A 27,937-nucleotide genomic window follows, 5' to 3' on the forward strand; every position below is an offset into this window, starting at 1 on the left:
CTATTATCATACAAAGGTCATTTTGGGGGAAAGAAAAAACAATTTTCTGTTTAGAGTTCAGAGGCAAAATTTTAAAGACATTGATTAGGCTATAGAAATCTGATGTTAATATATGCTCTTCCCTGCCCTGTGATGAAATATCTATAACATAAACTGTAACATAAAATTGACAGTTTCATCCACTTCAAATTTGATTCCGTGGCATTTAGTATATTCACACTGTTGCATAATTATCATCACTAGCTATTCCCAGAATGTTTTTGTCATCCCAGACAGAAACTCATAAGCAATACTACCTTGTCCTCAGTCTTCTCAGTCCCTGTGACCACTCCACTATCTCACTTCTTTCTGAATGTGTGCTCCAGGAATTGCATGCAGAGAATGCAGTATGTGTCCCTTTGTGTCTTACGTGATCCCTAGGTGCATCACGGTGTAAACTCTCAGTCACACGTCCCTCCACTCACCATTAGATGAACTATCAAGGATGATGGCTATCACGAACATTTGTGTACAAGTATCTGTTGAATTCCTTCTTTCAGGTTGGTTTGGTTGGTTCTATACAGCAAAGAATGTTGGACTATATAATATTTTGTTGACTTTGAGGAACTACCATATTGACAGTGCCATTATATTTCCATAAAAAGTGCTTAAGGGTTTCCCTCTGTCTTCATATCCTTATATACTTACATTTCATATTTTTGTAAGGCCCTTCTCATGTTATTGTAGATCGATATGTTCATTAAATCCAGGGGGGTTATTTTTTCTTTAGTTAATCGTTCTTTTTTTTTTTTTCTCTCATGGAACTCATAAAGAATCTATTGCTTCACAATGGTTGGTAGTCTGATTTGTTAGTAATTTATTCGTGCATGTTTTCCATTAGTCTTTAGTTTGTTTAAGACAGCTGGTTTGTTTTGTTTTGCTTTGTTTGAGACTGGCGCCTTCTGAAGCCTAGCTGTCCTCAGACTGGCTGTGTAGCTGAGCGTAACCTTGAATCTACCATCTTGTCTGCAGCTGCTGAGAACGGGATTGCAGGTGTGTGCTGCTACACCTGCTGTACGTGGTGCTGGGGTCGGTCCCTCAGGGATTCTTGCATGTTGGCAGGCACCACCTCCAGAGCCACACCTCTAGCCTGAGGCAGCATTAATGTCTTAGACCAGTAGGACCACTGTCTTGGTTCCTCGAGGAAGTTCCTGCTTGTTTTCTATAGCTGGCCTGCCTTGTGGGCTTCCACACTGAGAATCTAGACTCTGACTTGTAATGGGCCAGTCTGCAAATCAGATTCTCCAGACTGCTGCTTTGCTCATTGTGGAAGGCCTTAGCCGTGTGTGGTCCCTGAAGTCTGTTAGCGTATAAATATTTCCTTGAATTTCTAGAGCTGTCCTAGCCATCCCCATAGGCAAAGTATGGTTGGTTGCCAAGAAGGACACCAGTGTCAGGCGATGTCTCTTATTTGTGTGTAGAGATCTGTGGTTAGGCCAGTTAATTAGGGAGTTCCTAGACGCCAGATTGATGCAAGTGCTGTTGTGTTCTTATTTGACCTGTATGAGCGGAAGAGTTTGGGCCCAAGTAAACAGTCTAATTTGAATTCTATAAATGGTTGTAGTACTTCACCCTGTATCCAGGTTTGGTCAGGTTTCTAGGTCCAGAGCCCTTTAATGAAGGGGAGACCACATTCCTTTGAAATCTTTCTTCCTGTTCCCACTGGCCTTGTACAGGATGGTGTGCACTGGGAAGAGAAGTTAAACATCTCAGATTACAGGATTTGGGCTTTTAACTGCAATAATTTCAGGTAACACCCCAAATGGTAGATCTTGCTCTCTGAAGAGGATGCCAGAAACACTGTGGTCGTTCCTTCAGAATGCCTCATTGTAGCACGCACTCTGCAGCTTACAGTCTCCACTTGGTCCTGTGACTACAGCCTGGGGACTGTTGTACCAGGAAAAGGGAAATGTTAGCCACTCAGGGCTGTAAAGCAAAGCCAGCGGCATCCTTGAGAATGCCAGGCTAGGGTCACCATGGACGTGGAGATTTCTACCCCATCTCAATCCAGGTCACCTCTTTGGCCTATGTAAAAACCAAGGAAATGACAATGGATTATTCTAAGCTTAACTGGGTGGTGACTCCAATCAGATGGTTGTTTTTGTTTTTTTGTTTTTTTGGTTTTTTTTTTTTTGCTGAACAAGTTATCTCCTGGCATGTTTGCAGTTGCTAGTTTGTTTTGTTTTCCCTCCTTATCCTTAGTTGTAGAAGGAGCAGCAGGCCGCTTCTCACCACCTGGCTCCCGGCCACCGGCTAGCTTTACCCAAAATAATTACACGGAAACTGTATTCTTTTAAACACTGCCTGGCCCGTTAGTTTCAGCCTCTTACTGGCTAACTCTAACATCTTGATTAACCCATTTCTATTAATGTGTGTAACACCACGAGGTGGTGGCTTACTGGGAAGGATCTTAGCCTACATCTGTCTCGGGTCAGAGAATCATGGCGACTGCCTGAGGCGTCTGCCTGACTCTGCTTTCTTTCTCCCACAATTCTGTCTACTCCGCCTACCTAATTTTCTGTCCTATTAAAGGGTCAAGGCAGTTTCTTTATTAACCAATGAAAGTAACACATGGACAGATGACCCTCCTCCATCACTTAGTAAAGGCAACCAGAAGCAGGTTTGCTTTCAGCTGACAAGAGCAGCAACATACTTCCACTGTCTTTTAAGAGGTTTTATTTATTAAATACAGGATCTCTGTGTAGTCCTGTCTGTCCTGGAACTTGCTCAGTAGATCAGGCTGGCTTCAAATTCAGAGATCTTCCTGCCTCTGCCTCCAAGTGCTGGGATTAAAGGTATGCTCCACCACTGCCTGGCCTTATTTTTTTTAATTATGTATAGATATGTGTGTCTGTGTTAGGGTATGTGTACATAGTTCAGTTGCCCACAAAGTCCAAAAGAAGTTATCAGACCTGGGGCTGGGATCACAGGTGCTTGTGAGCCTCCTGATGTGACTGCTGAGAACTAAACTTGGGTCCCCCACAAGAGCTCCTAACCACCGAGCCATCTCTCCAGTCCCTCATCTTATTCTGAAGGTCTATCAATTCATTAGCTCTGTGTCATAATTTAGTTCCCACATGATTTCAGTCAGCTTTGCCTTCTACAAAACAGAACTGGCACATTGATGATATCATTGCACATTGGAGCAGTGTTTGTAATATGGGGAAGATGTAGACTGGTCTAGACTTACTGGCATGTCTACAGGCGGGAGATACATCAAACAAAACACCAGAGGGATTTCCCAGGATCCCTGTGATGTAAGGTAGAGGATAAACAACCACCTCACTTTCCGTGATCCAGGAAAGGGTAGAACTGCTGATGGGCTTCTACCTGTTCAACCCCATGGGATTTAGGCAAAATATTCCTCATCTGGTATTAGTCCAGCCTGTTTACTGAGTACCTGGGAAAGACGTTTGTTTTAAATGTGGTCCGAAGCAAGGGAAGTCTCTACCACAGATCAGGAATGCTGTACAAATTGCTCTGCTGCTGGGGCTGTGGGATCCAGCAGACCCAAACTGATCCTGAGGTCGCAGCGCAGACAGGTGTTCACTTCAGCCTTTGGGAGGATGATGGAGGATTTGGGGTGAAGTTCTGCCACCCTCTGGATGCATATTCTTTTGAGAAATAGCTTTTGGCTTGGTGGCTAGCCTAAGCAGGGACGGGACATGTAACTGTGGGTTACCAAGTGACCTTTTATCATGAATTGTGTATCATGAGTGGGCTGTTGTCCGACTCACCACTCCATAATTTTGAGCACGCCCAGCATTTTGTTATCAAATGGAAGGAGCATGTATACTATTGGACTTGACCAAGTACTGAAGGCACATGAAATAACTCACACTGTGGTCCCTGCACCTGCTCCACTGATTCTCCCTCCCAATCTGCACACATGAATTCCTAAGGAGTTTCCTATAATCTGCTAACAGAGAAAGATAAGAAAAAAAATCCAGCTTAGTTTGCAGGAGGTTTTGTGTAGCATTCTCGATAGTCCATTTCTGGGACATGCCTAAAAGACATTCATAGATGACAGGAGACTGTAGAAGTCTTAAGCAACAGAGTTACTTTATTATTTTATATAGAGAGTCTTACTATGTTGCTCAGGCTAGCCTTCAACTCCTGGGATCAAGTGCCCCTGAGACATTACCTCTATACCTGGTTAGGAAGTGTATTTCCATAGATCATACTGCCATTGAGAGAACGACCTGACGTGGGTTTGAGTCAGACCAGGTCCCCAGATCAGGTCCCCAGATTTGGGCTCTGTAGCAGCACCGTGTCTGTGTATCCAAGTAGACCTCAGGGTTCTGGTCTGGGAGTTAGGCTCATTTGGAGCCTGTAGTGTAGACTACTCTGGTCTTAGGAGCTGTATTGATTAGTTTTTGGTTAACAAGCTACGGTCATTTGGAAAGAGGGACGCTCAGTTGAGAAAAGGCCTCCATCAGTCTGGCCTGTAGAGAAGTCTTGGGCATTTTCTTGACTAATGATTGATGGGGGATGATCAGCCTACTGTGGGTGGTGTTGCAAGCTGAGCAAGCCATGGTAAGCAAGGTATATGGCACTGAGTAGGTTCTGGACATCTTGAGACACAGTCTTGGCCACTCGAAAGACAATGGAAGTAGAAAGACCAGAAAGATAGATTGTGAGGATGACCAGTAAGTGGGACCCACAAGTGTTCAAGGCCTTGGCTCGGGCTCCCCCAGAAGAGATCCGGAAGGCAGCATAGATGATACGGGTGTAGGAGGTTCCCAATAAGGTCAGGTCAAAGGTCACAGTGACCAACCGCATAGCCAATCGCAACCGATTGTTGAAGGTCAGGTCTCCACAAGCTATGTTCAGCAGTGCAATGTATTCGCAGGTGAAGTGTTGTATCACCGACGTCCTGCAGAATCGAGCTTTGGCTGTTAGTACCACTAGGGACACTGCCACTCCTAGGCTCCGTGTCAGAGCGAAGGTAGCAATCAGGCCCAGTAAATGAGAGGTCATCAGTTCTGTATAGCGAAGTGGGTGACAAATGGCCACGTAGCGATCTAGGGCCATGGCTAACAGGAGATTGTAGTCCAGAAGGAGCGTAAAGTAGATAAAGAACATTTGTGCTAGGCAGCCACGTAGCGAGATGGGATTGGCGTAGCGCACAAAGTCTAGCATTTTAGGCATCACAGTTGTGGAGGCACAGATGCTGACAGCCAGGAGCAGGGCAATGAGGAAGTACATAGGCTGATGCAGACTTCTCTGGGCCACCACTGTATGGATGACTAAGGCATTGGCAGAAACGATGGACACGTAGAGGAAGGTAAGAGGCAGGACCAGAAGGGCTCGCCACTCGTGCAATCCAGGGAAGCCCACCAGGAGGAAGCTGGTGTAGGAAAAGTTGAAGATACTGGCATTTCCATCCTCACCCATTGACTCTGCTCCTGGGCTGGCACCACAGGTGAGAATCAGAGGCTGATAGAACAAAATGGTTATTTTAGGAGCCCGAGGATGGCATGATGAAACTGTGGTGTGTGTGTGTGTGTGTGTGTGTGTGTGTGTGTGTGTGTTGTTGTTGTTGTTGTTGTTGCTTGGGAGCAGACATGTACACTGCCAGGTGTTTGGGGAGCAACACAGATGAATAAGACATTCCTGTCCTCAGGGAGCTCCTGGTTTTCCCTGTGTAAAATATAAATGCATGGGATACACTTATATATGTTTGGGGGATGTTATAGGTGTTTTATGGCTGGATAAAATGTAAGACAGAAGATTAGATGTGGTGTATGACAGGGTGAAAGTGATGTTTGGAGGTAAACAATAAAAAATCTTTAGCTAGGAGGACAAGAAAGCATATAAAGGATCTTTGTTCCAAGGAATCTGGGAAGGACCCAAGTAAGGTTTCAAACTGGGGAGCAGAGTCAGCCAGAAGCAGGGGACTTTCCGGTGGGCTCAAGGTACACTAGGTAGGCCAGGGGAAAGTTCCTGAGGAAAGCGGCCTAAGGCACCAAGCTGCAGAGTCTGGTCCCTTCCTTAGCCTTCTAGTTTGGTGGCAGTACCTCCTGCCTGGCCTTGTCCTGGGAGCTTGCTTTCCTTCACCAGGGTGAGTCCAGGGAAAGCAAGGTTCACCAGAGTGCTGAGTGCAGAGCTGCATAGACCTTCCTAGAGCTTTGCTTGGGTACATGGATGAGGACCAGAAGGTGTACATCCAGGTAGTTCCTCTCTGATAGTGATTATATATCAGAAAAAATGTTTCAAATACTTTCAGAAATAAATTTAAAAAATCTTCACTTGGGAAGCTGGAGAAAGGGTTCAGCATTTATTGTTCTTCCAGAGAACCCAGGTTAAGTTTCCAGCACCCATATGATGGCTCACATCTGCCTATAGCCCCAGTTCCAGGGAATAAAAGCCCTATTCTGAGCTCTGCAGACCCCTGGCACACACAATGTACAGACATGTATGTGAGCGAGTGGCTTGTACACACACAATTAAATAAATAAGTCCAAAAAAAGTCTTCTGTTTGGTAAGTGTGGTAATGCATGCCTTTAGACCCATAACACAGAAAGCAGGTCTCTTTGAGTTTGAGACTAGCCTGATGTAGACGGTGAGTTCTAGGCCAGCTAGGGCTACATAATGAGACCCTATCAAAGCAGCAGCAACAAAAGCATCTTATCAACAAGGAAACTGAGACACGGAAAGGTAAAATCTAGTTCAAGTCACACTAATAAATGAGACTTGGATTTGTGCCCAGGCAGCTGGTCCACAATGCACTCTTTTTTACAAGTTCAAGATTCACACTTTGTCTTGGTTTGTCTAGGGTTTTAGAATTGGAAGTCTGGAATCCCCAGAAAATGGCCAGGCTGACCCAGCAGCTAGTCACTTCCCTGCCATAACCATGGCTTCCACTGAAGAGCGGAGAAGCCTTGCGAGCTGTGGAGTACTGAGAAATGCTCTCCTCCCTCTCTGTCAGTGTTTGTGTCTCTCTGAATGCCAGAAGAGGCGGGTTTGTCACCAAATCCTCCTGAGGAGGAGCATCCAGGAAGAGGTGGGTTTGGAACTCCCCCACCCTGGGATGTTTTTCTGAAAATTCCAGAACATGGCTTTGGGCAGCATATTTTAGAAGATCTATTATTGCTTGGGTTGGGTGAGGACCAGACAACCTTTGTGGCAAAGTGATAAAAATCTGCATAGTTGAGTCTGTCAAAGACTGGAGAGGATGGTGGCAGCAAGTTACAAACAAGGCCAGAAGTGGACACTAAAGGAGGGAAAGAAACTGGAGGAGCAGAAGCTAGGAAGACATTGGACAGTCCTGTAGTCCTCTTTCCCAGATATACCAGCGGGTGTAAAGGAGAACAAAACAGGCAGGCTGCTCGTAAATCTTTAATTTGTTTTCCTGTCTGTGTCTTAGGAGTCCTCAAATAGATTCCATAAGGAACATTTTAGGCATGGAATCCTGAGGCGGTCAATAAAAACTATTCAGAATAATGACCCTGCCAAGAAGGGACAAAAGACTTGCTGGGGAGCCTGGAGGGCTGCCATTTAACTGGCTAGGAAGAACTTCCTAGAGTCAAATCAGTCACCAGCAGCCAATTAGAGAGAAAGAGAATGATCGATAATGTCAAGGTTTTAAAGCTATAAAGATAATATTGGAGTTGCCAAACCCTGAGAAGGGAGGAATTGGATTGAGGTTCTAGAAGGTACAGTTAATGAATTGCATTTGGGTGCTTTAAGAAACTCACAAGCAAAGAGTTTTGCTGTTTTTAGTCAATCCTTCAGGTGAAGGATTGAGGCTGGGGATGAAAGTGTGGGGCATGAGACAGCAACCCAGGGCACAGAGGACAGCCAGTGTCTGAAGAGTCCAAGAAATAAATGTGGATTCCAAAAATGAGGAATATATATATATATAGTTGCAAGTCTGGGAGAATGAGAACAGACCATCAGCAGCTTTTCCAGCAGATCAAGGATCATTCACTCACAGGGAGCTGTTTTCTCAGATGTTTGGGAAGCTTAGGTCATTTTACGACTGGCTGTTTCATTTACAAGACCAGAATGCCCCCCTATAAATTTAGAATGGTGTCCTGGCCAGTCCTGATAAACGACAGAGGTGAACTGAGCTAACCTTTAGGAGACAGAGATAAGGTGACCTTTGGGTCAGATACTGTCTCCGTTATGGACAACTGGCACCACAGCAGGGTATTTTATGGGATACATCTGGTCAAGAGACTAGCTGACCGGACTAAGATCTCAGACCTCCTTATCACAGCTGTCAAATTGATGTGAAAGACCCCCATTCAATAATAGCAGCTAGTAGCAGTAACGCCATTTTGCAAGGCATGAAATTTTGCCAGCACAAAGAACAGGAAAGTTCAGTTAAAGTTCAGAGAAACAAGGGCAATGAGGGGCCAAGCAGGATATCTATGGTTGGACACCTGGGCCCTAGCCCAGGGACAGAGACAGTTGGTACCCGAGATATGGCTAAGTCAGCACCAACATCTGGTTACTTGGAACGCCCCGTAGCTGTTTCCAGACTCCCCCACAACTGTCTCCAGGTACCCCGACTTGAACCCCCGCCTCATTCAAACTAACCAATCAACGCTGCTTCTCGCTTCTGTACCCGCGCTTTTGCTCCCCGACCCTATAAAAACCCACTGCTCCAGCCTAAAGGCGCGCTAGTCCTCCGAGAGACTAAGTCGCCCCAGGTACCTGTGTATCTGAATAAAGCCTCTTGCTTATTGCATCCGAAGAGTGGTCTCGCTGCTCCTTGGGGGGGTCTTCCCAGACTGGAAGACAACCCACTTCGGGGGTCTTTCATTTGGGGGCTCGTCCGGGATTGAAGACCCCTGCCCAGGGACCACCGACTCACCACCGGGAGGTAAGCTGGCCAGCGATCGCTTTGTGTGACTGTCTGTACTATGTTTTTATGTTTGCGCCTGCGTCCGAACTAGTTAGCTAACTAGATCTGTATCTGGCGGACCCGCGGAGGAACTGACGAGTTCGTACTCCCGACCGCAGCCCTGGGAGACGTCCCGGGGGCATCTGGGGTCCAATTCGGGACCCGTCCGTTTTCTGTGAACCCCACCCGGATCGGACTGTTTGGAGCTCCTCCGCAGTCAGAAGGGTATGCGGTTCTTCTGGGAGTAGAGAGATCCGGACTCTCGCTATCTCCAACTCAGGCTTTGCTTTCGGTTTTACGCCGAAGCCGCGCTGCGCGATTTTGGTGTTTTGTCATTGGTTTTTTGTTTTTTTGTCTGGTATTGTCTGTGTCTGTGTTTGAAAATATGGGACAGCCCTTAACTACCCCTTTGAGTCTGACTTTACAGCACTGGAGGGACGTCCAGGACATTGCGAACAACCAGTCTGTGGAAGTCCGGAAGAGGCGTTGGGTTACTTTCTGTTCATCTGAATGGCCCACATTTAATGTGGGCTGGCCAAGGGATGGTACATTTGACCTTAATATTATCTCGCAGGTCAAAGCCAAAGTGATGGACCCCGGCCCTCATGGGCACCCAGACCAGGTGGCCTATATCGTGACCTGGGAGGCAATGGCCTACGATCCACCACCCTGGGTTAAGCCTTTTGTCCCTCCCAAACCCCCACTTCCTCCATCTGCTCCCACCTTACCCCCTCCAGTCCCCTCCTCTCCAGCAGGACCCCCAACCCGCTCGTCTCTATATCCAACCCTTACTGACCCTTCAAAAACCAAACCTCCCCCTCCGCAGGTCCTGCCCGCAGGAGATGACTTGCTAATAGACCTCCTCACGGAGGACCCCCCTCCCTACCGAGAACAGGTCCTCCCGCCTCAGGCAGCGGACTCGACCGAGGGAGGCGAGGGACCTGTCGCGCCATCTCCTGCTGCCCCGTCCCCCATGGCAGCCCGCTTAAGGGGACGGCGAGACCAGCAGCTGGCCGCGGATTCTACTTCCTCTCAGGCATTCCCTCTTCGGACCGGAGGAAATGGCCAACTACAGTACTGGCCATTTTCCTCCTCCGACTTGTATAACTGGAAAAATAATAATCCCTCTTTTTCTGAAGACCCAGTTAGGCTAACTTCTCTAATTGAGTCGGTCCTAATTACTCATCAGCCCACCTGGGATGATTGCCAGCAATTACTGCAGGCCTTGCTGACTTCGGAGGAGAAGCAGAGAGTCCTCCTGGAGGCCCGAAAGGCGGTTCGGGGAGCAGACGGACGTCCCACCCAGCTGCCTAATGAGATAGACGCCGCCTTTCCCCTCGAACGTCCCAATTGGGACTTCACCACACAGGAAGGTAGGAATCACCTAATCCTCTATCGCCAGTCGCTCATAGCGGGTCTCCATGGGGCGGGCCGACGCCCCACCAATCTGGCGAAAGTTAAACAGGTACTGCAGGGACCAGGAGAAACTCCCTCAGCGTTCTTAGAGCGGCTCAAAGAAGCCTATCGTAGATACACCCCGTATGACCCAGAAGATCCAGGGCAAGAAACTAGCGTAGCTATGTCTTTCATTTGGCAATCTGCTCCAGATATCAAACGCAGACTCGAGCGCCTAGAAAACTTAAGGGAGAGTTCGCTCAGGGACCTACTAAAGGAGGCAGAAAGAATCTTTAATAAACGAGAGACTCCAGAAGAGAGGGAGGATCGTCTTAGAAAGGAGGCAGAGGAAAGAGAGGACCGTCGCAGAACGGAAGCTGAGAAAAAAAAAAAAAAGGGACCGCAAGAGACATAAGGAAATGAGCAAACTCTTGGCCACCGTAGTTTCCAGTCAAAGACAGGGTAGACAGGAGGGAGACCGAAGGGGGCCCCAGGTGGAGAAAGATCAATGTGCATACTGCAAGGAGAAAGGACATTGGGTCAAAGACTGCCCCAAAAGACCGAAGGGGCCCCGGAAGCCACGACCCCAGACCTCCCTCCTAACCTTGGAAGACTAGGGGGGTCAGGGTCAGGAGCCCCCCCCTGAGCCCAGGATAACTCTTGACGTCGGGGGGCAGCCAGTCACCTTCCTGGTGGACACTGGGGCTCAACACTCTGTGTTGACCCAAAACCCCGGACCCCTGAGCGATAAATCCGCTTGGGTCCAGGGGGCTACCGGGGGGAAAAGATATCGATGGACAACCGACCGCAAGGTACATCTGGCTACTGGTAAGGTGACTCATTCTTTTCTCCATGTCCCGGATTGCCCATACCCATTACTGGGAAGAGACCTGCTGACTAAATTAAAGGCCCAAATATACTTTGAAAATTCGGGGGTGCGAATTGTGGGGCCACAAGGACAGCCCCTGCATGTGTTAACCCTAAATTTGGAAGATGAATATCGGCTCCATGAGCCACCTAGAGACCCCGAAACCGCACTAGAGACTTTTTGGCTGTCTAAATTTCCCCAAGCATGGGCAGAGACTGGGGGTATGGGATTGGCCACTCAACAAGCCCCCTTGATTATATCGCTGAAAGCGACTGCTACCCCTGTCTCAATCAAACAATATCCCATGTCGCTTGAAGCTAAGACGGGAATCAGACCCCACATACGGAGACTCCTGGACCAAGGGATACTAACACCCTGTCAGTCCCCCTGGAATACTCCCCTATTACCTGTCAAAAAGCCGGGAACTGGGGACTATCGGCCAGTCCAGGACCTCAGAGAAGTTAACAAACGGGTAGAAGACATACATCCCACCGTGCCTAACCCCTACAATTTGTTAAGTGGGCTTTCCCCGTCTTATAATTGGTACTCAGTATTGGACTTAAAAGATGCATTCTTTTGCCTGAGACTTCACCCAGAAAGCCAACCTATATTCGCCTTCGAATGGAAGGACCCAGAATTGGGGATTTCAGGACAACTGACCTGGACCAGGCTCCCACAAGGGTTCAAAAACAGCCCCACCCTGTTCGATGAGGCGCTACATAGGGATCTGGCCGATTTCAGGATTCAGCATCCTACCCTGATATTGCTCCAATATGTGGACGACCTCCTACTGGCGGCTACCTCAGAACAGGAATGTAAGGAAGGTACAAAGGCCTTACTGCTGACCCTAGGAAACCTGGGCTATAGAGCCTCCGCCAAAAAGGCTCAAATTTGCCAAAAGCAGGTCACTTATCTGGGGTACCAAATCAAAGAAGGGCAAAGATGGCTGACTGAGGCCAGGAAAGCGACAGTTTATGAACATGCCTGTACCTGGGACCCCTCGGCAGCTGAGGGAGTTCCTGGGGACAGCAGGGTTCTGTCGCCTATGGATTCCAGGATTTGCTGAAATAGCAGCCCCTTTATACCCACTCACCAAATCAGGGACTCTGTTCAGGTGGGGCGAGGACCAACAAAAGGCATATCAGGAAATAAAGCGGGCCTTACTCACCGCTCCCGCATTGGGACTCCCAGACCTAACTAAGCCATTTGAACTGTTTGTGGACGAAAAACAGGGTTACGCAAAAGGGGTCCTAACCCAAAAACTGGGTCCTTGGAGACGTCCTGTAGCTTATTTCTCGAAGAAGCTCGACCCAGTGGCTTCAGGATGGCCACCCTGCCTGCGAATGGTAGCGGCGATTGCAGTCCTTACCAAGGACGCGGGTAAACTAACTCTGGGCCAGCCATTGACCATCCTGGCACCTCATGCAATGGAAGCCTTGGTTAAGCAGCCTCCAGACCGTTGGCTCTCTAATGCCCGCATGACCCACTACCAAGCCATGCTCCTGGATACGGACCGGGTGCACTTCGGACCTGTGGTAACCCTAAACCCTGCAACCCTGCTCCCTTTGCCGGAGGGAGGGGCGAAACACAATTGCCTCAACCCTGCTCCCTTTGCCGGAGGGAGGGGCGAAACACAATTGCCTCAACCCTGCTCCCTTTGCCGGAGGGAGGGGCGAAACACAATTGCCTCGAGATCCTTGCGGAAATGCACGGGACCAGACCGGACCTGACGGATCAACCCCTCCAGAACGCTGATTTTACCTGGTATACAGACGGGAGCAGCTTTCTAAAAGATGGTCAACGAAGAGCCGGGGCTGCGGTGACCACCGAAACCGAGGTAATCTGGGCAGAAGCCCTTCCAGCCGGAACCTCTGCCCAGCGGGCTGAACTCGTTGCGCTCACCCAGGCTCTCAAGCCGGCAGAAGGTAAGAAGCTTAATGTCTATACTGATAGCCGGTACGCCTTTGCCACTGCCCACATCCACGGGGAGATTTATCGGAGGCGGGGACTGCTAACATCCGAGGGCAAGGAAATTAAAAACAAAAACGAGATCTTGGCCTTACTAAAAGCCCTGTTCTTACCCCCAAAACTAAGTATAATCCATTGCCCGGGACACCAAAAAGGGGACAGCCCCGAGGCCCGAGGCAACCGAATGGCTGACGGGGCCGCACGAGAGGCCGCTATAGGCATGACGCCAAGCGCCTCACAAGTCCTCACGATTGCCCCAGAAGATACCAACGCCCCTCCTTTACATTGTCCCTTCCACTATACCAGAGAGGACACGGAGATACTAAAAAGAATGGGGGCTTCTCATGATTTGGCCAGAGGACAATGGGTCTTCCAAGGCAGATCTGTGGTGCCCACAAAACAGACTTTCGAACTGATAGATTATTTACACAAACTGACTCACCTTAGTCCTCGAAAAATGAAAACTCTCCTAGACAGAGAAGAAAGCTTCCATTATTTGCTAGGCAGAGACAAAATCCTACAACAAGTAGCTGATGCCTGCAGGGCATGCGCTCAGGTCAATGCTGGAAAATCCAAATTCGGGACAGGAATCCGGGTACGAGGACACCGACCAGGTACCCATTGGGAAATTGATTTCACTGAAATTAAGCCTGGACAATATGGATACAAATATCTATTGGTATTTGTTGACACCTTCTCCGGATGGGTAGAAGCCTACCTGACCAAACATGAAACAGCCAAGATAGTGACCAAGAAGCTGTTGGAAGAGATTTTCCCCAGGTACGGCATGCCCCAGGTACTGGGAACCGACAATGGGCCCGCCTTTGTCTCCCAGGTAAGTCAGTTGGTGGCCAAGCTCTTGGGGATTGATTGGAAATTACATTGTGCTTACCGACCCCAAAGTTCAGGACAGGTAGAGAGGATGAATAAAACAATCAAGGAGACTCTAACTAAATTAACGCTTGCAACTGGCACTAGAGATTGGGTACTCCTACTACCCCTAGCCCTTTATCGTGCCCGCAACACTCCAGGACCTCATGGACTTACTCCCTTTGAGATATTATATGGGGCGCCCCCGCCCCTCATTAATTTTTTTGACCCCGATATTTCAGACTTTGCTAACAGTCCCTCTTTGCAAGCTCACTTACAGGCACTCCAGGCCGTGCAGAGGGAAGTCTGGAAGCCACTCGCTGCCGCTTACAAAGACCAGCTGGACAGACCAGTGATACCCCACAACTACCAAATTGGTGACGTGGTTTGGGTCCGCAGACATCGGACTAAGAATTTGGAACCCCGTTGGAAAGGACCCTACACTGTGCTGCTGACTACTCCGACTGCTCTCAAGGTCGACGGCATTGCGGCCTGGGTCCACGCCTCCCACGTAAAAGCGGCCCGACCGGACGAGAAAACATCAAAATCATCATGGAAGGTTCAACGTTCTCAAAACCCTCTAAAGATAAGACTTACTCGGGAGCCCCCCTAATCATTTTATGGGCCCTGATAGGACTGGGAGAGGGGGGGGAAGCCAAGAGCCCTCATACAGTTTATAATATAACTTGGAGAGTCACTAACCTTATGACAGGACAGGTTGCCAATTCCACCTCCATGCTGGGAACCATGAAAGATGTCTTTCCTACCCTATACTTTGACCTTTGTGATCTAGTGGGGGATTCATGGAACCCCTCAGACCAGGAACCCTTCCCCGGATATGGCTGCAGCAGCCCAGGAGACCGCCTCGACACTAGGGCCCGCGACTTCTACGTGTGCCCAGGTCAGAACTTTCGAAAAGAATGCGGAGGGCCTGCAGATGGGTACTGCGCCCAATGGGGCTGCGAAACCACCGGGGATGCATACTGGAAGCCATCCTCTTCCTGGGACCTGATCACCCTCCGACGAGGAACTACTCCCGGGTGGACGGGTAATGGACGCTGGGTCTGCGAAGTCTCCGGGAAAGGGGGATATAGGGACTGGTGTGGTCCCTGTTATGACTCCTTGACTAAAAATGTTACGGGGGCCACCTTGGGAGGCAGATGCAATCCTCTGATCCTCGACTTCACCACCCAAGGCAGAACAGCAGTCTGGGATGGTCCCAAGTCCTGGGGACTGCGTCTCCATCGCACAGGATATGACCCTGTCACTATGTTCTCCTTAACGAGACAAATAGCTTCTGTCTCATCAACAGTAGCTGTCGGGCCAAACGCGGTCCTATCAGAACAGAAGCCCCCTTCCCAACCAGCACCCCCACCCAAACCCAGGCCAATCCCTGCCCAAAACGTCTCTTCTACCCCAGCCCCCACATCAGTCACTAGCCCGTCCGGGAACATCTCGAGGGGACCGCCCTCATCCCCGGGCACCGGAGACAGGCTCCTTAGCCTAATCCAGGGGGCATACTTGACCCTCAACTATACCAGCCCAAACTTGACCGAGAAATGCTGGCTATGTCTGGTTTCGAGGCCCCCATACTATGAGGGAGTAGCTATAATTGGCAATTATACCAACCAAACTGAGGCCACGGCCTATTGTGCATCCCCCTCCCAACATAAACTTACCCTGTCAGAGGTATCGGGACGAGGGACCTGTGTGGGAGGAGTCCCTAAAACCCACGAGTCACTGTGCAACAGCACCCATCCACTTCAGACTAACTCCACTGGATATCTGGTGGCACCCAACGGGACCTACTGGGCATGCAGTACGGGTCTCACTCCTTGTGTTTCCCTTACGGTCCTTAATGCAGCTTCTGATTATTGCGTGTTAATAGAGCTATGGCCCAGAGTGACCTATCATACCCCCTCATATGTTTATGAGCAATTTGAAGAGAGACCACGAATTAAACGAGAGCCAGTGTCCCTCACACTGGCCCTCATGCTGGGAGGACTAACCGTGGGGGGAATAGCTGCGGGAGTAGGAACAGGGGCCGCTGCGCTGGTTGAGACCCAACAGTTCCAGCAATTACAGGCAGTCATGCACACCGATATCAGGGCCTTGGAAAAATCAGTCAGTGCCTTAGAAAAGTCCTTGACCTCCTTATCCGAAGTGGTCCTTCAGAACAGACGAGGGTTGGATGTTCTATTCCTACAGCAGGGGGGGCTTTGCGCAGCCCTAAAAGAGGAATGTTGCTTCTATGCTGATCACACAGGTGTTGTCAGGGACAATATGGCAAAACTCAGGGAACGAATCAAGCAAAGACAGCAGTTATTTGAGTCACAACAAGGTTGGTTCGAGGGTTGGTTCAATAGATCTCCATGGTTAACCACCCTAGTCTCGTCCATAATGGGACCCCTCATGATTATACTATTAATCTTGCTGTTTGGGCCTTGTATCCTCAACCGTTTGGTTCAGTTCATAAAGGACAGGATGGCAGTCATACAAGCCTTGGTCCTGACCCAACAATACCACCAACTTAAGCAATTCGACCCTGAAAATGCAGAAAACCAAGTCAGCTAAATAAAAGATTTTATTCAGTTCAAAGAAAAAGGGGGGAATGAAAGACCCCCATTCAATAATAGCAGCTAGTAGCAGTAACGCCATTTTGCAAGGCATGAAATTTTGCCAGCACAAAGAACAGGAAAGTTCAGTTAAAGTTCAGAGAAACAAGGGCAATGAGGGGCCAAGCAGGATATCTATGGTTGGACACCTGGGCCCTAGCCCAGGGACAGAGACAGTTGGTACCCGAGATATGGCTAAGTCAGCACCAACATCTGGTTACTTGGAACGCCCCGTAGCTGTTTCCAGACTCCCCCACAACTGTCTCCAGGTACCCCGACTTGAACCCCCGCCTCATTCAAACTAACCAATCAACGCTGCTTCTCGCTTCTGTACCCGCGCTTTTGCTCCCCGACCCTATAAAAACCCACTGCTCCAGCCTAAAGGCGCGCTAGTCCTCCGAGAGACTAAGTCGCCCCAGGTACCTGTGTATCTGAATAAAGCCTCTTGCTTATTGCATCCGAAGAGTGGTCTCGCTGCTCCTTGGGGGGGTCTTCCCAGACTGGAAGACAACCCACTTCGGGGGTCTTTCAGATGAAGTATACCTTGTGAGAAAACCTGGGAACAGACAAATGGGACTGTCCCCAAGATGACCCAAGCCCCTACCAATAGAATTACTGTTACTAAGCCCCCCTCCCCATGTAACCTGTAAACCTATAAAAGCTGAATAAAGAGTTGGATCGGTGTGATCAGTTGGCGAGACCTGCTGATTCACCCACAGACGCCTGTGAAATTAATAAAATAACCTCATGCTAATTGCATCTGTTGGTTTGGGTCATCGAGTTAAGGGGGAAATCGCCACCCTTGAAAACGAGGGTCTTTTCATGTCCATGAAAGACTTAAAAAGGAGAGGAGTGGGAATGAGAGCCAGGGGCCAGCAGGCAGAAACTGCAGGAGGTTTTGTGGTGTATGAACTTGCAGACTAATAGGGTAAGACAAACAACTCTAAACTGTCCTTTAAGGATTAATGTGAAGAGCAGCCATGGCATGAACAGACTGCAGACATCACGTGATTCTTTAAGAGGTGATATAACCTCTGCTTCACAAAAAAAAAAAAAAAAAGCTCCTCCCATCCCCATAAAGCCTGTGGTTAGTGTGGCCATGTAGAGATATGGTTGTTCTCTCTCTGGCCTCAGGGCAACTTCCATGTCTCCCTGTGTTTCCCCAGCTTATGAAAAGTCAGCTAACTGTGTTATCAGAGAAAGTAAGCTTTTCCTTCCCTAGATCTCAATCTCCCTTCTTCCTTTCCAAGCTGAGCCCTTGGCATGCCCTTCTCATGGTGCAGTCCCTGACATGTTTATTTACCTCCTTACTAGACCAGAGGCATTTCTAGTGGGGAGATCATGGCTTATTCATCTCTGTGAGTGCCCAGCACAGAGCCGTCTATAGAACAGGGTATTTACAAAGTGTGTTGTGGGAACTGACGAGCATACAAAGGGATCATATTGAACTTGAAGGGACTCTTTGAGGCTGAATGAATGAATGAAAATCAAACCTTCCTGGTTCAAAGATTTCAAGTTTCTTTTCTAGTCTTACCCGGCAAGAGAACCAGGTTTCAACTCTTGGCCTTACCTTGGCATCCTTGTGCCCTCATGAGGCAGCACCGGAAACGTCTGAGCTGGTCTCTCAGCAGCAATAAAAAAGGGTTTATTACATGGCAACACTGTGTCAGGTATTTATCATATAGTGCATCCTTCCCCATGACAAGAAGAAGGGAGATTGGGATCTAGGGAAGGAAAAGCTTACTTTCTCTGATAACACAGTTAGTTGACTTTTCAAAAGCTGGGGGAACAGAGGGAGACATGGAAGTTGCCCTGAGGCCAGAGAGAAAACAACCATATCTCTCTTAGATATGTTTATATTAATTGTTTATATTAACCAATAGGTGAAGATACTAAGGTGGAGAGAACCGAGAATCGAACCAGCATTCTTTTTTTATGTTTTTTTTTAATATTTAAAAATTTCCATCTCTTCCCCTTCTCCTCCCCCTTCCCTCCCCTCCCCTCTACCCATACCCCCTCCCTCCCTCTCCAGGCCAAGGAGCCATCGGGGTTCCCTAATCTATGTTAACACCAAGGTCCTCCCAACTCCCCCCAGGTCCAGGAAGGTGATCAACCAAGCTGAGAAGGCTCCCACAGAGCCCGTCCATGCAGAAGAATCAAAGCCCAGCACCTTTGTCCTTGGCTTCTCAGTCAGCCTCCACCGTCGGCCACATTCAGAGAGTCTGGTTTGGTCGCATGTTCCATCAGTCCCATTCCAACTGGAGTTGGTGATCTCCTGTTAGTTCTGTCCCACCGTCTCCATGGGTGAACGCACCCCTCACGGTCCTGACATTCTTTCTCATGTTCTCTCTCCTTCTGCTCCTCATCAGGACCTTGGGAGCTCAGTCCGGTGCTCCAATGTGGGGCTCAGTCATTTTCTTCATCTATCGCCAGGTGGAGGTTCTATGGTGATAAGCAAGAAATTCATCAGTATGGCTATAGGAACTGGCCTTTTCAGGCTCCCTCTCCTCAGCTGCCCAAGGAACTAGATGGGGGCGTCTCCCTGGAAACCCGGGAACCCCTCTAGAGTCAAGTCTCTTGACAACCTTCAGATGGCTCCCTAAATTAAGATATATGCTTCCCTGCTCCCATATCCACCCTTCCTGTATCCCAAGCCTCCCATTCCTCCGAGCTCCCCCCATTCTCCCCTTCACGGTTTTCTCTCCCCATCTTCCCTTGGCCCCGTCTCGCCCCACCCTCAAGTTCCCAATTTTTGCCCGGCAATCTTGTCTACTTCCAATATCCAGGAGGATTACTATATGTTTTCCTTCGGGTTCACCTTCTTATTATCTTCTCAAGGATCCCGAATTATAGGCTCGATGTCCTTTAATTATGGCTAGAAACCAATTATGAGTGAGTACATCCCATGTTCATCTTTTTGAGTCTGGGATACCTCACTCAGAATAGTGTTTTCTATTTCCATCCATTTGCATGCAAAATTCAAGATGTCATTGTTTTTTACTGCTGAGTAGTATTCTAACATGTATATATTCCACAGTTTCTTCATCCATTCTTCCACTGAAGGGCATCTAGGTTGTTTCCAGGATCTGGCTATTACAAATAATGCTGCTATGAACATAGTTGAGCAAATGCTTTTGTAGTATGATTGGGCATCTCTTGGGTAGATTCCCAAGAGTGGAATTGCTGGGACCTGGGGTAGGTTGATCCTGAATTTCCTGAGAAACTGCCATACTGCTTTCCAAAGTGGTTGCACAAGTGTGCATTCCCACCAGCAATGGATGAGTGTACCCATTACCCCACAACCTCTCCAGCAAAGGTTATCATTGGTGTTTTGGATTTTAGCCAATCTGACATGTGTAAGATGGTATCTCAAAGTTGTTTTGATTTGCATTCCCTGATAGCTAAGGAGATTGAGCATGACCTTAAGTGTCTTTTGGCCATTTGAGCTTCTGTTGAGAATTCTCTGTTCAGTTCAGCGCCCCATTTTTTAATTGGGTTAATTAGCTTTTTAAAGTCTAGTCTCTTGAGTTCCTTATATATTTTAGAGATCAGACCTTTGTCAGTTGCAGGGTTGGTGAAGATCTTTTCCCAGTCAGTAGGCTGCCTTTGTGTCTTAGTGACAGTGTCCTTTGCTTTACAGAAGCTGCTCAGCTTCAGGAGGTCCCATTTATTCAATGTTGCCCTCAATGTCTGTGCAGCTGGGGTTATACGTAGGAAACGGTCTCCTGTGCCCATTTGTTGTAGAGTACTTCCCACTTTCTCATCTATCAAGCTCAGTGTGTTCAGATTAATATTGAGGTCTTTAATCCATTTGGACTTGAGTTTTGTGCATGGTGATAGATATGGATCTATTTTTATTCTTCTACAGGTTGACATCCAGTTATGCCAGCACCATTTGTTGAAGATGCCCTCTTTCTTCTATTGTGTACTTCTGGCTCCTTTATCAAAAACCAGGTGTTCATAGGTTTGTGGTTTAAGATCCGGGTCTTCTATACGATTCCATTGGTCGACTTCTCTGTTTTTATGCCAATACCAAGCTGTTTTCAATACTGTAGCTCTGTAATAGAGTTTGAAGTCAGGGATGGTAATGCCTCCAGAAGTTCCTTTATTGCATAAGATTGTTTCGGCTATCCTGGGTTTCTTGTTTTTCCATATAAAGTTGATTATTGTCCTCTCAATATCTGTGAAGAATTTTGATGGGACCTTGATGGGGATTGCATTGAATCTATAGATTGCTTTTGGTAGAATTGCCATTTTTACTATGTTGATCCTCCCAATCCAGGAGCAAGGGAGATCCTTCCATTTTCTGGTATCCTCTTCAATTTCTTTCTTCAAAGACTTAAAGTTCTTGTCAAATAAATCCTTCACTTCCTTGGTTAGAGTTACTCCCAGATATCTTATGCTATTTGTGGCTATTGTGAAAGGTGATACTTCTCTGATTTCCCTCTCTGCTTCCTTATCCTTTGTTTATAGGAGGGCGACTGATTTTTTGGAGTTGATCTTGTATCCTGCCACGTTACTGAAGGAGTTTATCAGCTGTAGGAGTTCTTTGGTGGAGTTTTTGGGGTCGCTTATGTACACTATCATATCATCTGCAAATAACGAAAGTTTAATTTCTTCCTTTCCAAATCGAATCCCCTTGATTCCCTTATGTTGTCTTATTGCTATTGCTAGAACTTCAAGCACTATATTGAAGAGATATGGAGAGAGTGGACAGCCTTGTCGTGTTCCTGAATTTAGTGGGATGGCCTTGAGTTTCTCTCCGTTTAATTTGATGTTAGCTGTCGGCTTGCTGTAAATAGCCTTTATTATATTTAGGAATGACCCTTGTATCCCTAATCTCTCCAAGACCTTTATAATAAAGGGGTGCTGAATTTTGTCAAATGCTTTTTCAGCATCTAATGAGATGACCATATGGTTTTTTTCCTTCAGTTTATTTATATGATGGATTACATTGATAGATTTTTGTATGTTGAACCAGCCCTGCATCTCTGGGATGAAGCCTACTTGATCGTAGTGGATAATTTTTCTAATGTGTTCTTGGATTCGGTTTGCCAGTATTTTATTGAGAATTTTTGCGTCAGTGTTCATGAGTGAGATTGGCCTGTAATTCTCTTTCTTGGTTGAGTCTTTGTGTGGTTTAGGTATCAGGGTAACTGTAGCTTCATAGAAGGAATTTGGCAGTGACTCTTGTGTTTCTATATTATGAAATACCTTAAGGAGTATAGGTATTAGGTCTTCTTGGAAGTTCTGGTAGAATTCCGCATTGAAACCATCTGGTCCTGGGCTCTTTTTGGTAGGGAGGATTCTGATAACAGTTTCTAATTCTTCGTGACTAACAGGACTATTTAGAACATTTACCTGGTCCTGGTTTAACTTTGGTATATGGTATTTATCTAAAAAACTGTCCATTTCTTTTACATTTTCCAATTTTGTGGCATACAGGCTTTTGTAGTAAGATCTAATGATTCTCTGAATTTCCTCTGTGTCTGTGGTTATGTCCCCCTTTTCATTTCTTATCTTATTAATTTGTGTGTTCTCCCTCTACCATTTGATTAGTTTGCATAGGGGTTTGTCAATCTTGTTGATTTTCTCCAAGAACCAGCTTTTTGTTTCATTGATTCTTTGGATTGTTTTCTGTGTTTCTATTTTGTTGATTTCTGCCCTCAGTTTGATTATTTCCAGTCTTCTACTTCTCCTAGGTGAGTCTGCTTCTTTTTTTTCCAGAGCTTTCAGGTGTGCTGTTAAGTCACCAATGAGCGCTTTCTCCGTTTTCTTTAAGTGGGCACTTAGTGCTATGAACTTTCCTCTTAGCACTGCTTTCATTGTGTCCCATAGGTTTGAGTATGTTGTGTATTTGTTTTCATTAAATTCAAGGAAGACTTTAATTTCTTTCTTTATTTCTTCCTTGACCCAGGTGTGGTTCAGTAGTTGACTGTTCAGGTTCCATGAGTTTGTGGGCTTTTTGGGGGTAGCATTGTTGTTGAATTCTAATTTTAATCAATGGTGATCCGATAAGACACAGGTGGTTACTAATATTTTTTTTGTAACTGTGGAAGTTTGCTTTGTTACCAAGTATATGGTCAATTTTCGAAAAGGTTCCATGAGCCGCAGAGAAGAAGGTATATACTTTCCTATTTGGGTGGAATGTTCTATAGATGTCTGTTAAGTCCATTTGGTTCATTACCTCCATTAAGTCTTTCAGTTCTCTGTTAGGTTTCTGTCTGATTGACCTGTCCATTGGTGAGAGAGGAGTGTTGAAGTCTCTAACTATTAGTGTGTGTGGTTTGATGGCTGCCTTGAGTTCTAGAAGTGTTTCTTTTACATAAGTGGAAGCTTTTATATTAGGGGCATAGATATTCAGGATTGAGACTTCATTCTGAAGGATTTTTCCTGTTATGAGTATAAAGTGTCCCTTTCCATCTCTTCTGATTGATTTTAGTTTGAAGTCAACTTTGTTAGAAATTAGTATGGTCACGCCGGCTTGTTTCTTAGGTCCATTTGCTTGATAAACCTTTTCCCAACCCTTTACTCTGAGTAGGTGTCTGTCTTTGTGGTTGAGGTGTGTTTCTTGTAAACAGCAGAATGTTGGATCCTGTTTTCATATCCAATCTCTTAGACTGTGCCTTTTTATAGGTGAATTGAGTCCATTGATATTAAGTGATATTAATGACCAATGGTTGTTAACTCCGGTCATTTTTTTTTTGTAGTAGAGTTTGTGTGTTTCCCTTCTTCTAGTTGTGCTGGTGAAGGGTCACTAGATGCCTGAGTTATTGTGGGCGTTGTTGGACTCCTTGGTTTGTGATTTTCCTTCTGTTACTTTCTGCAAGGCTGGATTTGTGGCTACGTATTGTTTAAATCTGTTTTTGTCCTGGAATATCTTGTTTTTTCCATCGATGGTGAATGCAAGCTTTGCTGGGTATAGTAGTCTAGGCTTGTATCCATGTTCCCTTAGTGTCTGTAGCACATCTATCCAAGCTCTTCTGGCTTTCATGGTTTCCATTGAGAAATCAGGTGTAATTCTGACAGGTTTCCCTTTATATGTTACTTGACCTTTTTCCTTTACAGCTCTTAATATCTGTTCTTTATTCTGTATGTTTTGTGTTTTGATTATTATATGGCGTGGGGATGCTTTCTTTTGATCCAGTCTATTTGGTGTTCTGTAGGCTTCTTGTACCTTCATAGGAACATCCTTCTTTAGGTTGGGGTCGTTTTCTTCTATAATTTTGTTGAATATGTTTTCTGGGCCTTTGAGTTGTAATTCTTCTCCTTCTTCTACCCCAATTATTCTTAGGTTTGGTCTTTTCATGGTGTCCCAGATTTCCTGGATGTTTTGTGTTAAGAATTTGTTAGATTTGTTTTGTTCTTTAATCTGTGAATTTATTTCCTCTATAGTATCTTCAGAGTCCGAGATTCTTTCTTCCATCTCTTGTATTCGGTTGGAAATACTTGTCTCTGAAGTTTCTGTTCGTTTACTCAGAGTTTCCATTTCCAGTCTTCCCTCAGCTTGTGTTTTCTTCATTACCTCCATTTCATTTATTAGGTCTTGTACTGTTTCCCTTACCTGTTTCATTGCTTTTTCTTGTTTTTCTTGGGTATCTTTGAGAGATTTATTTATTTCGTCTACCTTTTTGTTTGTCATCTCCATTTCTTTATGGCAGTTTTTTACCTCCTGTTTAAGGTCCTCTATTATTTTCATAAAGTACTGTTTAAGGTCGGTTTCTTCTATATCTTCTGGAGTAGGGTGTTCAATTCTTGTTGTTTCGGGATGTCTGGATTCTGGTGATGTCATGTTGCCTTACATGTTGTTGGAGGAGTTCTTGCATTGGTGCCTGCCCATCTCTTCCTTTAAATGGAGCCAGGAGGTGCTTGGTGTCTTAGACCAATCTTTGCTGTGACTGAATCTGGTTGGATCTCCTCAGTGCCAGAGCAGGAGCTATTCCTTGCGGCACAATCTGAAGAAGCCCTTGCAGGAATCCTCAGACCTGCCTGGAGGCCAGAGTCTGACCCCTTTGGGTGGATGGCCTTAGTACGGGAGCAGGACACCTGAAAACCCTAGGGAAGGCTTGGGAGAGGCAGGGACATGAGAAACAAAGACAAGCCTGCAGAGGGAGCTGGGGGAGGGGGTCTGTGCTCTCTTCCAGGGCAGGTTGCCCCAGGGTCGCACTCACTCACCAGTCCAGATGGAACTCCAGGGCACAGGATCAGGGATTCCAGGCAGCCCAGGGACGCTGCCCAGACAGAAGGGCCAAGGTGGAGGCAGGGCGGGATGGAATATCACACAGCAAACCTGGCAGTACAATCTGAAGGAGCCTGCACTCCCTTGCAGGAATCCTCAGACCTGCCTGGAGGCCAGAGTCTGACCCCTTTGGGTGGATGGCCTTAGTACAGGAACAGGACACCTGAAAACACTAGGGAAGGCTTGGGAGAGGCAGGGACGTGAGAAACAAAGACAAGCCGAACCAGCATTCTTAATGTACTGCAGGCATTAAGTTCTGGGACTAAAATGCAAACCTAAGTTTACCAAAGGTAAAAGGTAAAGTTGGTTCAGAAATCAGGTTTACCTGCCTCCAAATTTCCCATAATTCTTTGTCCTCACCACAGCAGCCTGCAAATAGTCTTCATGTGTGTCACTTACCAGGCATAAAGTGTGTGATCAGTGTCCAGTTCCAAGGCACTGATCTGTGAGTCTGTGGAGGCATGGGCAATTATACTTGGGACCTGTGGGAGCAGGGACTTGAAGGAGGGAACAAGGAGAAACCCAGATGAATCTGTTCCTTGTCATTCTGGTATTATTTCAGTGTTACTTTAGGATCTATTGTTGTTGCTTTTTCATAGGATTATTTTAAACATACCCCACACCAACTACTTTGTTTTGTGTTAGGAAGCATCTTCATTTTGTTCCTGAAGTGCTCAAGTTCCTTTTGAGGAAAGGAAAGCTTCAGTTTAATATATAAATAAAATATATGACGTAGTTGTTTGGGACTGGAGAGATGGCTCAGCAGTTAAGAGCCCTGGCTGTCTTGCAGAGAAGAAATAGGGTTCAGTATCAGCACCTTCATCAGATGACTTACTACCATCTGTACCTCCAGTCCCAGAGACCCAAAACCCTCGGTCACTTCCCCACATGTGTATGTGTGTATGTGTGTATGTGTGTGTGTGTGTGTGTGTGTATATATATATATATATATATGTAAGTATACATATATAAAATAAAAATAAACTAATATTTTTTAAAAAGAGATGATTACTTCCAAATAAATTTCTTGATATTTTTCTAAGAATCTCAGTCTTGATGCTTCTGAATAATACTACCAATCAATGGCTTTTTTAAAAAATTAATTTTATAGCTTGACCATTGTGGCACACACCTTTAACAGCACCCAGGAGTCAGTGTCACACAAGATCTTTGTGAGTTTGAGGCCAGCCTGGCCTACAGAATGAGTTCCATGACAGTCAGGGCTACACAGAGAAACCCTGTGTGTGTGAAAAACCAAAATCAAGAGAAAAATGTAGAGCTCAATAAAATCAATTTAAAAAAAGAAAAACCAAAGTCAAAACAAAACAAAGAAAAAGAATTAGTTTTATTTTACATGTTTGAGTGTTTGCCTGCATGTATGTCTGTGCACCATGTGTGTGCAGTGCCCACAGAGGCCAGAAGAGGGCGTTAGGTCCTCTGGAGTTGTAGTTACAGATGTTTGTGAGCCATCATATGAGTGCTGGGAACTGAATTTAGGTCTTGTGCAAGCATAGCCAGTGTTCACTCTTAACTGTTGAGCCAGCTCTCCAACCCCACAGTGGCTTTTCTTATGTTTCTAAAAAGATGGTTTCCAAAATGGTGGCTTCTTTCTTCATCATTGCCATCCAGTGGCTTCAAAGTCTTTTTATTTTGGTAAATAATAAAGACTCCAGCTTGGGCATTCTTCTGAACTACATATAGTAGAGTCAGCCATCCCACCTACAGATGCTGCGCCCATGATTCAACCAACAATAGATTAAAAGTAGTTCTAAGAATTGTGTCTGTATTGAACATGAATAGATCTTTACTTTTATGATTTCTTCTTTCTTTCTTTCTTTCTTTCTTTCTTTCTTTCTTTCTTTCTTTCTTTTTTTAATTGAGACAGGGTTTCTCTGTAGCTCTGGAGCCTGTCCCAGAACTAGCTCTTGTAGACCAGGCTGGCCTCAAACTCAGAGATAAAATCAATTTAAAAAATTGATTTTTTAAAAATCAACTCTGCCTCCTGAGTGCTGGGATTAAAGGCATGTGCCACCACTGCCTGGCTCTGTTTATGATTTCTTAAATGCACATCATAACAATTATTTATATAGTTTTTTACAGTGTATTAGGTCTCATAAGTATCTATAAATTATTAAAGTATATGGGAGAACAAGTGGAGATTACATGTGATTACAATACCATTTTACATAAGCAGTTTGAATATCTGCAGGTTTTGGTATGGCAGGGTCCAGAAAGCAATCCAGCATGGGTAGGATGGATGACGGAGCAGTTGACCCTTTCAGTGATCTATTTAACATCTTTGTTTAGTGGTCATTTACCTCCATACAGGCCACAAACAAGCTTGGATCATCACTCCCATGCCTACTTTTATATTTCATGCTGACCCCAGGACTTGGAACTTTCCCACTCGCTAGAACACCCCCATCTCATCTGTCCACCCACTAGCACACCCCTGTCTCATCTGTCCACCCACTAGAACACCCCCGTCTCATCTGTCCACCCACTAGAACACTCCCGTCTCATCTGTCCTCTCACTAGAACACTCCCATCTCATCTGTCCACTCACTAGAACACTCCTGTCTCATCTGTCCTCTTGTCCAGGGAGGTCAGACTCGACCCCAGGGCTGCTGACTCTCATGCTATCTGCTGGGAGTTGGGAGGAAGCTGTGTGGATGCGGGGTCTCTGGAGACACAGCACAGCTTCAGTGCCTCAGCCTCCATCCCCTCTTTCAAAACTGGAAAGGTCCCTCTTGCTAAGACTTGCCTTTTCTGCTCCACTCTTTTGGCTCCAGGTTGCACATCACTGAAGGCTTCTGCTTCAACTAACAGAACAGGAGGCAGAGTTCTCAGGTGGGCTGGAGGATTCCAAGGCTGCTTTCTGCTCTTGCCCCCGTGAGTGTCTGAACAAAGACTCATATTCTAGTCTCTCCTCTCCTGGGCTCCATGTTCTTTCTTTTTTCCAAACTTTAGCCGCATCTTCTCTTTCTTTCCTTTTCATCTATGGTTTTCTTTTTCTTTTCTTTTTTTGGTTTTTTGAGACAAGGTTTCTCTGTAGCTTTGGAGCCTGTCCCAGAACTAGCTCTTGTAGA

At 46.3% G+C, this 27,937-nt stretch overlaps 3 protein-coding genes across 3 annotated transcripts; 2 read left to right on the top strand and 1 right to left on the bottom strand.

Annotated features, from left to right (window-relative positions):
• Positions 1–3,834: 3,834 nt before the first annotated feature.
• Positions 3,835–5,436, bottom strand: LOC119816723 (olfactory receptor 52B2-like). Its single transcript, XM_042055515.1, has 2 exons — positions 4,572–5,436; positions 3,835–3,920 (listed from the first exon to the last, which is right to left on the bottom strand). Exons 1-2 carry the CDS (start codon positions 5,434–5,436, stop codon positions 3,835–3,837), a joined length of 951 nt encoding a protein of 316 aa, XP_041911449.1.
• Positions 5,437–9,278: 3,842 nt separating this feature from the next.
• On the top strand, positions 9,279–14,752 carry LOC119816790. The gene is given in 4 exon segments (XM_042055519.1): positions 9,279–10,664; positions 10,696–12,129; positions 12,131–12,736; positions 12,823–14,752. Coding segments are annotated over 4 exon segments (5,211 nt in total). The 3' UTR covers positions 14,608–14,752.
• On the top strand, positions 14,700–16,568 carry LOC119816917 (MLV-related proviral Env polyprotein-like). Its single transcript, XM_038334027.2, has one exon. It carries the CDS (start codon positions 14,700–14,702, stop codon positions 16,566–16,568), a length of 1,869 nt encoding a protein of 622 aa, XP_038189955.2.
• Positions 16,569–27,937: the final 11,369 nt, after the last annotated feature.

The sequence above is a fragment of the Arvicola amphibius genome, chromosome 1 (genome assembly GCF_903992535.2).
Source record: "Arvicola amphibius chromosome 1, mArvAmp1.2, whole genome shotgun sequence".
NCBI lineage: Eukaryota > Metazoa > Chordata > Mammalia > Rodentia > Cricetidae > Arvicola > Arvicola amphibius.

Excerpts from the sequence above, each read along its gene's own strand:
- LOC119816723 (XM_042055515.1), bottom strand. The coding sequence starts at position 5,436 with ATGGGTGAGGATGGAAATGCCAGTATCTTCAACTTTTCCTACACCAGC. Across the intron at positions 3,921-4,571 it reads CATATACCTTGCTTACCATG|ATTGGGAGGGAGAATCAGTG; the intron begins GCTTGCTCAGCT and ends TCATGTGTGCAG.
- LOC119816917 (XM_038334027.2), top strand. The coding sequence starts at position 14,700 with ATGACAGGACAGGTTGCCAATTCCACCTCCATGCTGGGAACCATGAAA.